General features: G+C 37.9%; 1 protein-coding gene across 1 annotated transcript in view; it reads left to right on the plus strand.

Moving 5' to 3' along the window:
- HECTD2 (HECT domain containing E3 ubiquitin protein ligase 2) overlaps positions 1–12,156 on the plus strand; it is a 55,734-nt gene that overhangs the window by 27,986 nt on the left and 15,592 nt on the right. Inside the window, exons 8-12 of the mRNA XM_015410179.1 lie at positions 545–654; positions 2,238–2,386; positions 5,900–6,023; positions 8,480–8,576; positions 9,544–9,651. Coding sequence (XP_015265665.1) covers positions 545–654; positions 2,238–2,386; positions 5,900–6,023; positions 8,480–8,576; positions 9,544–9,651 — 588 coding nt within the window. The remainder of the gene's footprint in view (positions 1–544; positions 655–2,237; positions 2,387–5,899; positions 6,024–8,479; positions 8,577–9,543; positions 9,652–12,156) is intronic.

Genomic DNA, 12,156 nt, shown 5'->3' on the forward strand with positions numbered 1-12,156 from the left:
TTCTACTAGTGGTACTGTTCTTTATGAACAATCATGATAGCTTTCTTCATTCTGCATGTCAGTACAACAAGTTATGAGTAAATTTACTTATGAGCACTCTTATGAGCACCTTGATACATAAAATCTCCTTTTGTAGACTAGTCAACTTGGCTCTGCCTTGGGACAGGGAAATGGCTGAGAGTTCTGGGGAAAGGGAATAAAGAATACACAGGCTGGCATCTGGGCATCAACTGCCATTGCTCAGCATCTCAGATGAAGCAAAGTTGCTCCACCTGACTCCTCCCTGTGTACCTTGGCACACTAAAAAGACTAGGAGTTCTGTAGAAGTGAGTAAGAAGCAGCCTAGCAACTCTTTCTAATTGTTGCAATGGGTGGAACCAGCCTCCAGCAAGAGGAGAGGAAAAATCTGTTATTACATTATAACAACTTCTATTCAAGCAAATAAATTTACTGTGTAATTTTTGTAATAGTATTTTAAGTACTACTCTGTTTCTTAGTGAAGTCTAATGTTTATATTAACAAAGTATTTTAAATCTTTTTTCAGAATCCTCTATTTAGTAATGCATCGACATACGTCATTTATGCTCACCTGCTAAGACAGATTGCTGCCTTAACAGAAGGCGATCATCACTTCCTTGTTCACTGGTTTAAAAAGTAAACTCTTTTCTATTGCTTCTGTACAGTTTCTTTGCTTTCGTCAACAACCGGCTCTTTTGTAATCTAGCTAATAATGATTGTGCATCAGTTGCTTAGTTTTTAAAAATCTTTGGGATACCAGCAGCTGTTAGAGAACAAAGTTCACGATTTGTAGCAACTGTAGAGCTGGATCCCAAGTTTCCTCTGATGCAGCAAGTTTCCATTAGTGCAGGGATCTGATGGAATAAGCATGTTTCACTGGTAGAAGGCTTCAATATTAGCACAACAGAAACTTTGGATCCCAGCCTGTAAATTGCAGTACATTCTACATAGTGGTTATATCTTGTTCATTTTTGGAGCTCCAATATGAAAACTAATACCTGGATCAATGCAATTATGCTGAAGCCAATTTTATTTTCTTCATATCTCAACTGTTTGGTTTGAAAATGAATAATATGCTACTTTTACATTGTTCATGTATTTTACCATACTTAATATATGGTAAATATAACATATGTAGCAATATGCATGCTATACATAATGCTTTCTTTATGTCTTCATTCAATAGCGCAAAATGCAAGATTTGAGAACTGAATAACTTTATGTAAAAAAGAGAGAATCATTTCTGTCCTGAACTTAAAGGTTAAAGAGCCATGGTATTTTATTGCTGGTAAACAAAGTAGTTTTACAGTGCAGTTCTATGCAGAGTTACTCCAGTTTAAACCCATTGAAATTAATGTATTTAGATGGGAATAAACTGTAAAAGCATAAGTCATACTCTAAATTCTCAATTTTTGACTTTTAGAAAAGCAGAAACAATGTAGCCTGGACATATTTTGGGCAGCAAAATTTCCATGGAGAAAAGAATTAAACTGATAGTTACCAATCAAAATAAGTTAGGCTACATACATAAGCCTTGGGGGATCCTTAGATCATTCCTTTCTTTGTACATGGAAATGTAATCAATTATTTGTTCACAGCCAACCGGGGTCTGCATTTACATCTAATCTAATATTTCTTTTTTAAAAAGAAATTTAGAAGGCGAGGAGAGTCTCCAAACGCTGCTATACCGCCGCCATCTTGACAGGGCTCTGAGCCATCTGAACCCAGAATATTCATTAACACTGAAGGCAGAAGTCATAAATTAGCCTGCCACATTCAAGTGGGTTGAAGCAGCAGAACAAAGTTTGAGTCCAGTGGCACCTTGAAGACCAACAAAGTTTTATTTAAAGTGTAAGCTGTGTCTAAAGAAGTGTGCTTTGTACATGAAAGCTTACACTTTTAATAAAACTTTGTTGGTCTTAAAGGTGCTGCTGGACTCAAACTTTGTTTAGCTTGCCACATGTGAGGGAAGGAGATGATGTATAATCCCAAGGATCCTTCAGGCTCATTCAATAGCATAAAACCATGGTTTGGTGCTACATCAAAACAAATATTTCTTATCCTTTCCAAAATATTTAAATATTCCCATAACGCTATAATACAGTATGTATATGGTACGTATAATATATAGAATTTTCTCCAAATAACTGATACCTTCATGAAATATTTTGAGGTCCAGCTGGTATTCTAGATTCAAAATAATTTCATCATTTTTCTAGGTTGTCACAGAAGAGATTAAAGATGATAATAGAAAGACTGCTTCAGTTTATTTCTTTACGCCTGTTCCCTGCAAAACCTGAAGAGCTGCCTCCTGTGGAGAAGTGTAACTGGTGGATTCCATCAGCAACCAAAGTCTTGTCTTTATTCAGTAGGTTTTCCCAGGTGCAATTGGTTTTTGTTCCTTCTTCTAAAACAATGCTTTTCTCATCATCATTACTTTTTATCATGCTGCAAGTAAAGATTTGCAGTCTGGATAGTAGGTCAGATCCAGGAGCCTAGAAATTTTAATTTTTGTAAGATACATAACTTTAGTATTATGTATTATTCATTATTTCAATAAATATTGCATATATACCCATATCTGCATTGGATGACCAATTATGTGGGCTGAGTAACTTTTCTAAATATGGAGCTAATTCCTGTAGACATGTCATGTCAACTTCATTTGTTAGACCATTTAGTCCTGCTGATTTTCCACAAATAAGATTTTTAATTATGATTTTTTCTTCTGCAATAAAAATGGTTTTATCTAGATTAGTGGTTCCCAAACTTTTCCAGCCCACCTCCCCCTTGGTTCCATAAACTCATCCCCAGTGCCACATACCATACCCTATAAAAAGCTTTATTCAGAATAATGGTTTGCATGACCCACTGAAGAATAGCAATAACATTCAAAACAGTGACAATTAATTTTACATTTATTCAAAATCCAGTTAAAACTGGAAGACTGAAAAAAATCAAGACAATGTGTTATACTTTCTTTATAAAGGTTGGTCTTTAAAAATTAGTTTTTGCTGAAAACATACCTAGATTTCCCCCCAATATTTATTTACCATAATTTTTCATCCTATTATGAGAATTTTTATTACCTATACTCTAAAGTTTCCCTCAATTACCCAATTTTTCCCTTCTGCCCTCAAAATTTATCCTTTAAAAAGTCTCTTCCTTCTTGAAAACAGTTATTGAGAAATATTTAATCCTTATACTAATATTGGACCGTCTGCAACAAAAATAACACTTATATAGCTAAAAACAGTAGAAAAAAGCAAGAGTCCAGTAGCACCTTAAAGATTAACAAAATACATGCCAGGCAGGTAAAAAGCACACTTCATAATCAATAGGTTCAGTAACCAAGAACACAGGAAAATAAATACCACACTCAATACTATTATGTTAAACTCGTCAGATCTCGGAAACTAAGCAGGGCTGACTCTGGCAAGTACTTGGAAGGGCGACCTCCAAAGAATACCAGAGGCAGGCTAATCAAGCCACCTCTCTGAAAAATGTCCTAGCCAGTAGGGGTTGTCAGAAGTCACCATGACTTCCAGGCAAGCACACAAAAACACAACACACACAAAAAATTTAAAAATACTATTATGTTAAGGACTTACAGGCAAAAATTTGAAAAATGACAAACAGGCAAAACCACACGTGGTGACAACACTAGTCTGACTAGAGAGCTTTGGCGGCATATTTACTAAAAGTTCCTATAGTTTCCACCAGATTTCAGTACAATGCAGAGGCAAAAACTTAGAGTGCCATTTGCCAGCATGGTGCCATAATCCCACCACCTCCTCCACTTGTGATAATCAGCATTTGAAACATATATGCATACAGACAAATGAAAAGGAGTTGGTATAGGATGTAATAGAGATTCATAAAAGTCCAATATTTTAAAATGTCCAATTAAATCGATACATTTACATTATGTTACCTTTTTAATTAAATATTTGCATGGTGCAGCTGATTACCGATACATTTTAGTTGTATCCATAAAAAGCTGAAGATCTCGGCTTCAGCATAGGATATTTTGAAAAAAACACATATCTCCACAAACAACATTAGCTACTAAGGATGATTTTTCTATGGTTTTTTGTAATGCATGCTAATTTATGTATATGGTACGTATACAGTAAATTTAGTATCTCTATATTCAGTTAAAAAGGGGGGAAATTACACTTTTGTAGAGCTACCAGTTCCCAGAAAAATTAACATATAGGCTCAAGTGTGTGGCATTTATGTGCAAGAAAATGAATATACTACAAAGAATACTGCATTAATAATATTTTTCTTACTAATGAAAACTGAAGGGTGAAGGAAACTTTATAGCATTAAATATGCATATATAACTATTTACCAAACATGCAGAAACCTTCACCTATCACAAATGTACATTAACCAATGTATAAGAAAATCAGTAGCTGTGACCAATAATTAGTTTATCTTGTGACAACTCAAAATTGTAAATACATACAAATGTGACCAAAGAAACACCTTTGAAACTGATAAGAGCAGTATAACTTTAAAGATGAAGCAGGGAAGGTGTTTCACTCTGGGCTCTAGCCTGGTCACTCATAAATAAGTAAACAACACAGTCAAAGGGGCTCATCTCCAGTGCCTTCCTGCTACCCCCTCGCCTCTTAGTACTCCCTAGGTAATCCCACCACTCCCAGGGGGCAGTACCGTTCAATTTAGGAACCACTAATCTAGATAGCCCTTATGAACCAATGCTATTTTAGCTATTAGAATCATTTTGAGAATTTTATTTCATCCCTATTCACCATATATAACGCTTGAAAAATGTTTTAAAATGTATCCACAGTCTCCAGAGCTATTTTTAATTCTTACATTTTTATTCTCATTATTCCCAGTGATGAGATATATTAGGCGTTTTCCAAGTTTATTTCCATATTGTGAGAGATTACATAGCACAGAGTAAAGATTTGACTGCTAAATAAGCATAATGAAATATGAGATTGGCTCTGGCAGATTTCAAAGAAAGTCTTTCACTCTCTAGGCCTGTTGCCTTATTAAGATCTTGTCGAATCTCTAGTCTGGATGTTCTAACTGGCCTTGGAAACTGGTCAGAAATTTGTGACTGTCTTGAAGGTGTCCTCCAAAGCACCAGTGCAAAGCTAATCCCCCATTCACAGAGCTGGTTTCCAAAGTGAAAACAGTGAAGTAATTAATAATTATCGTATGGCATTTTGTGTAGAATAGCCAGGAGATCCTGAGATTGTCTGGCAGCCACAAGTTCTCGCTCTTAGTGTTATGCTTGTGGTGAGCTAGACTGGTTTTCAGGGGCTGCAAAAACTCTGAAAGAACTATGATTGGCCCAAGGTCACCCAGCTGGCTTCTTGTGGGGGACTGGGGAATCAAACCCAGTTTTCCAGATTAGAGTCCACCACTCTTAACCACTACACCAAACTGGCTCTCTAACAATGTCCAGGCAAGTAATACATTCAGTGAAGTGTTCAGGCAAGGAATACATCCAGTTCTAATGGCCTCTCCACAGTAGCATATGTTTTTCTACAGTCAAAGGAGCTATGAGGATAGAAATATAGAAGAGTTGGTATGAGGCTGTATATTAGCTTCTTTACCAAAGATGAGTATCAAGGAGCAATAGACATGCAGGGATCAGCCAGCAGTGTGCTATAGTAAATGTCTGTCCCACCCGAAGTGAGCCCTCTGAACTGGTCTCAGAAGAATTGACATTCATATAGGTCTAATGTTGTCTTTTAATCTTTCTTATTAATATGTACTTTATAAAGTAAGTTAAGATTATTTCTTTTTTGGCACTGTCTCAATTTAAATTGCCTCTAAATCAAACTTATTCCAAGATTCGTTGCCAAAGCTTTACTATTTAAATGTGTTTTTGCAGATGCTGCGAATAGTCTAGCAAATCCTCCTATTATTCCATATACAGATTTCTATAATTCTACACTGGATCATATTGATCTCATGGAAGAATATCACAATTGGCAATGTTACGGCAACTCTCAGAGGTAAGAAGAAAAAGTGGTTAGAAAAATGTGTATCACTAGTGTTGAAGGATTGTTGTTTCCAGCATTATAAGTGTTTACTTTCTATTAAAATGAAAACTTTCCATGTTTAATTATGGCTGTGACATCATCTTGAACTACAGTCATTTTCAATATAAACTGCTAGCTGTCTTGCAAAAAGTTATAAGTAACAGATTAGATTGTCGTACTAGTCCAGATAATAATTTGACTTGCAAAAGTACAGGTTTACACTTAATTACATGTCTCATTTGTTTTAATGGTATCGTTCTTTTCAGACAGCTGTGTGATTCTGTGGTTGTTAGAAGCCATTCACAAGACCTCATTTAGTTCATTTCTCAACATTCACCTTAGTTTGTTCTGTTTTGAAGTATTTAAATCAATACTAATTAGACTGCAAATTCTGAAGGCAAATAAGAATTGCCTGAACTTTATAGCTTGTCGGAGCAATAAAAATTCTTCCAAAATATTTGTTCTGTGATAATCCCAGCAAATAAGAGATAATGGAATTATCACAACTTGCTGTAGTTGAAACTATGGCTGAAGCTGATGTGTTCATCTTTGTGTTTTCTGTGCAGTCCCACATGGGAACTGCCTCAGAGCAGGCCGCCTGCAGAGGATTTTTCTACAAGCTTCTAGAATTTACAGCTGAGTGCTCCCCCTCCCCCTTGGCACAGCAGAGCTTCAGGCTCTCTTCTTGCCCAAATGATCAAGTAATGAGGGGACAGGGAGCACTCTTCCCTCAGTCCTTTTTCTGCTGCCATGGAGAGGACAAATTACAGCTTCACAGAGAATTTCTTTGACCAAATTGTCTGTGGGTGTTTTTTTTCTGATTCCTGCCTGAATTGATTCTTCAGGTGGCACTTTTTAAGAAATGCCACAACTGCGGCATGAAATTAGCACAAAAAGATTAACATGACCAGTACCTCATGTACTTGGGGGAAAGGCACAGTACCTCCTCTGGTCGGGCATGCTGCCTCTTCACCCCAAAAGTGTGGTAAGAAAGAGGTCTTCACCTCAAGGCTGATTTATGGGAGCAGAACTTGGGGTTCCCAAAACTGTGGATTCCCCAGTGGTCTCCATGGTAGTTGTGCACTCAAAACCCGATGCCAAAGAGATGGCACAGACCCCAAGAGCAGCTTCTGAATTGTCTGTAAAGAAAGTTGAAAAGAAGTCAAAACACTCAACTTCATCAACTACTTGGCCCCAGCAAACCGACACTGACCTGATGCTGAAACCACCTACCCAGGGCCCAGGTTGACTCCTCAAAGTCAGTCTCCACTACAACAGCCGTTGCAGGCTTCTTCCACATCTCCATGATGTTGGAGCGCCTCATCTCACTATTGATTGTCATCATCAGCATGGAATCTACCTTTGGTGTCTCCATGATGCTCACCATTGGGATCTCCATGAGCTCAAACATCTCGATCCCTTCGACGTCGAAGCCCTAACAGTCAACACTGAAGCCCTTCTTCTGATGGAAGTAGAGCGTGCTTCCGAAAACCTCGTACTCCTTCCCCTTCTCTGGCTTTGAAGGAGTACCAATCTTCAGATGAAAACATGATTGAATTAATCATCCCTGGCAGAAGATGTCATCAACCAGCCAGTATCAGTCTCTGATGTGAGCACTTCTCAGACATCACAGTGGAGTTCTTAACAGCAATGGGGGTTGTTCCCCCCATGGTGTATGCCCCAGTGGAGTCTGTCCCTCTGGTTACTTACCACGGGAGACTCAGTCTCGTCCTCAGTGCCTGCTCTAGGTTCCCATTTGAGCTTTTACATGAGATTCCATTCAAATGCTGCTGTTGTAGAAGACACCCACCTGCTGTTTCCCCCACATTTCCTTCCCACACACTGTTGATGTCCTGTCTGTGACCCCAACTGGAGAGTAGGCAAAACAGGAGAAAGGAGGAGTCGCCGGTTGGGGCAGTTGTAGGTTCACACTACCTGCTTGCTTCTACCTTGAAGATCCCCACCCTCTGGCATTCATGTTTTTCATCAGTCAAGGGGCTCGGCACCAGTGTTCACTGATGTAATGTATACATGTAATGTATATAGGCAAGTGGCTGTAAGAAATCACAGTTCAAAAAAATAGGTTAACCTTCCTCTTGACACTTGGTTTTAGGTATTTCACAGCTAATTCAATGTGAAGAATTCTAATGGGTTACTTTGGAAATGATTACATTACCCTGGCACTCAGGTCTTTCCCTCTGACTCAAGGTGTGAAGAAAATGCAGTCCCAGATCCTGCAGAATGATTCCCCTAAAACCACCCAGCTCTGTTTTAATCATGTTTGAGGTTTAGATAACCCAGTAAATTAATATTACATGTTAAATAAGAACTATAGAAATACTGTTTTGCTCAGAAGAAAGCTAAAGAAAATTGATTTGTTTTTGTTATACAGTTGTGGTCTTATTTATTTTATTTGCTTTGTCATTTAGGTTTTCCTTCTGTCAATATCCATTCATTATTTCTATAGCAGCAAAAAAAGTTATTATTCAAAGGGACTCAGAACAGCAAATGATAAATATTGCACGGGTATGTATTCTTATTTATGAAGGTATAAAGATTACTAAAATCAGGCTAATGAATATTTTGTGTATTGTTGGGCACTTCATCTGAGCATCATAAAGCTGACCCTAAGAGAAAAAGTAGATGTTTAAGGATTGCCTCATCTGCAAATGGCAATGACAGATAACATATCTTAGAGCTTTTGAATAGTTTGAACTGCAGCCGGGGTTTGTTTGTTTGTTTGGCCTTCCCTTGTGGCTTGTAACTAGGCTTACTTGCCAGAGTTTTATAATTTGGATAATATGGGTAATCTGTAAGGAATCTGATGTGTGTAGAGTGCTTTCAGGACAGGAAGACAGACTAGATGGGCCTTGCAATTTAAAATATTTTCACCTGCTGCAGTATATAATGACCTCATCTCCACCAGATCTAACAGTCTTCACAAAACAATTGAGATATTGATGAAGATGGAAAGCATTTATCTGAAACATCTAATCAGTTGCTTTCTTGTTTATGCCGGGGTGGACTGGCTCAATGGCAAGTCATGATTGCCAGGATTGCAATTTTACCTGTACAGGCAGGTGTACCTCTTTTTTCACCCACCCTCTCTCCTTTCTGCCATTAGTGATTATCCTAAGTAATGTGACGCCAGCCATGAGGGAATGATAGTCATAAGGGGGTTCAGATATTTATAATTTGCTGACAGATACCCAGTACTGGGTATATAGTATTAGTTTTCTGCCAGTGTAGATGTAGCTGTGGTATGCTAGTTGCATCATTCCTGTCGTCACCACTATAACATACCTATAGTTTACAGAGGAAAGATGCCAGTCTCTTTAACTGGCATTTATTTATGTTCGTATGGTATCACTTTAAGCTGCCATTCTCTTGGAGTCTGTCTGATGGGAGCCCAAAGGCTATTAGATAATGATATACTGTAGTTTCTGGCAGAGGTTTTATATGTTAACCTATATTTTTCCTGAATTCTAAACAGCAAAGCCTCGTTGATAAAGTCACTCGGAGGCAGAGGCCTGATATGAACATGTTGTTCCTAAATGTGAAAGTGAGAAGAATGCATCTAGTTAGTGATTCTTTGGATGAGGTATGTAAATTGTTTTATGATGACTTTTGGAAATTATTGCTAACACTTTGAATTCCTAAAAGGTTCAGGTTGATACCCTGAAAAAATACTTTGTCCATAAAGCTACTTTTCCAGAATGAGCACTCTACAACAATAATTCTGTGTAGCATTCTGGCAGATCTAAACAGGGGCACATGCTTACAACTGAGTGATGTTGTGGTTAGAGTAACAGACTAGGATCTGGGAGATCCAGTTTTGTATCCCTGCTGTGCCATGAAAGATTGCTGGGCAACCTGGGTGTAAGGGTAAAATGGAGAGGAGGAGAATGGTGTAAGCTGCTTTGGGTCCCCATTGGGGAATAAGGCAGGGTAAAAATGAAGTAAATAAATCCATTTCCCCACTTACAAGAGTAAGGAGGGGCAATCACACAGAGTTCGTCTCCACAGTATGACCCGGTCCCATAGAGCTTTTTGTTCATATGGGTCCCACACTTGCAGGCATAGCCATTTGAGGGGTCAAAAGGGGCTCTTCCTCGCTCTTTGACCAGCAGAAAACCTGGTAGGATCAACCCGAATGAAGTCTATAGCACACATTGCAGACTGTCATGATCTTTGTAGCATTATATTTAGGAGATTTAAGTGCAGTATCCATTCCTGGCTTAAGGGGATCCATGTTTCCTTTTGACTTTTCTGCCTGCTTTGTTCATTAGCAAAAGATGCATACAAAGGCAGGGCATTGAACATAATATGAGTTTCTTTTGCACAAAACTCTTTTCTACCTGCTCAGTTACAATATTCACAACTTTACCCAACTGTTAAGTGCTTTAAACAGCCTTTTAGTTCCTGAGTACAACTAATATGTGTCTATTTATTTATTTCATTTTTATACCCCTTCTCTTTGGCTAAGAGCTTGATGTGGAGCTCTTTATGTCATCATAAAACCACTACATTAATCTACTTTGTAAAAATGTTGAAAGATTTATTTATTATAATTAGGAGACTTAATAGCAAATAGTATGCATAAAGCACCAAGCATTTTTTTTTCAAATCCAAACAGCTATAAGATATTATTAAATACAATATTCCTAATAGTTAATCAGTGGAAGAAATTCTTCAGAGTAAAATGCTGGTTTTTATTTTAATTAAGTCTCCACTGTTATTACATAACTCATCTATTAATAGGTTGTAAAACATGTATTTTCTTCCTTATCTAGATCAATAGCTTTTGATTAGAAAAGATGGTAGTAATTTTTAAAATTTTAGGTTTAGCCTTTTCTCCTTCAACTTGATTTGATGTAGAAGCACAGTATTGTGATGAAAATGAATTCTAAACACTCTCACTATCTGAATGCAAATGCATTTTACTCCTGGTTCTTATAGTATGAAGTGTAAAGAGGGAACTCTCAATAAATGGAACAAGATAGATAATATTAAGAGTCCTTCTAAGAAATAGAGATACTTCTACAATAGAATAAAGTGAAAAGTGGCCTTTTAAAATTTTGCCATGAGTTTCTGGATAATGTTTTTGGAGGTTGATAAGAGGTAGTGAAGATAATATGTCTGTCATGGTCTTTGATATAAAATATAAAGGGGTATAAGAAGGTAACTGAATAAATAGCACACACAAAACAGTTTTAGAAAACTAGGCATAATTTATACAGGACTGCATATCTCAGTTGAAGACAATGGAACATATTCATACCTTACTGATAGAAGAAGTACACCACAGTGACTGTAAATTAATTTAATGCTGCCACAGCCATGGATAATACCAAAAAACTGAGTAAATGCTACACAGAATAAGATAATGAAAGGTACTCTTCCTTTATCTTTAGTAATTAATTTGAAATGTTTAGACATCAAATACTTCTCATCACACAGTTTTATATATTATGATATAAGGTAATCCTGTAAGAATTTGCGGAGAGTGGGTATCCAGTTTCCTTTTGCTGCTGGCTGTCCTGCTTTGCCTCTTTCTCTAGTTGGCCAGCACCTACTGCACCTCCTTCTTTTCTGGGCCTGGCCACCACCAGTTTTCACACACTATTCTGAGTTCCCCTGAGTTTGTAGAATCCTAAATGCTAGCCACAGCTGGCCCTGTTGCACAGGTTCGGCTGTCCACCCAGAGGTCAGTCTTTGGCAGTTAGATACAGTGATAGAACTAAAGTAAAGTTAAAGGCTTCCCTTGCTCGAAAGCCAGTAAAATCTGACGGGTGCATTGCTCATCTCTGTTTCCAAGCCGAAGAGCCAGCGCTGTCCGAAGATGTTTCCATGGTCATGTGGCCGGCATGACTAGATGCCGAGGCGCATGGGACGCTGTTACCTTCCCACCAAAGCAGTACCTAAGAATTACTTCTTATAATCCTCCAGGATAAAATGTTGGCTAAAGTGCGGGGTCTCATTATAATTCTGTGTAGTAGGGACTGACTGTGTGCATGCATGTTTTAATGAATTAGTGCTGCAGCCAGGCCTCCCTGCATGCTTTAGGTAAATGGGGGGGGGGGGGAACCCCACAGAACATCATTAT

This window comes from Gekko japonicus, unplaced genomic scaffold, assembly GCF_001447785.1.
Source record: "Gekko japonicus isolate JY-2015 unplaced genomic scaffold, Gekko_japonicus_V1.1 scaffold841, whole genome shotgun sequence".
NCBI lineage: Eukaryota > Metazoa > Chordata > Lepidosauria > Squamata > Gekkonidae > Gekko > Gekko japonicus.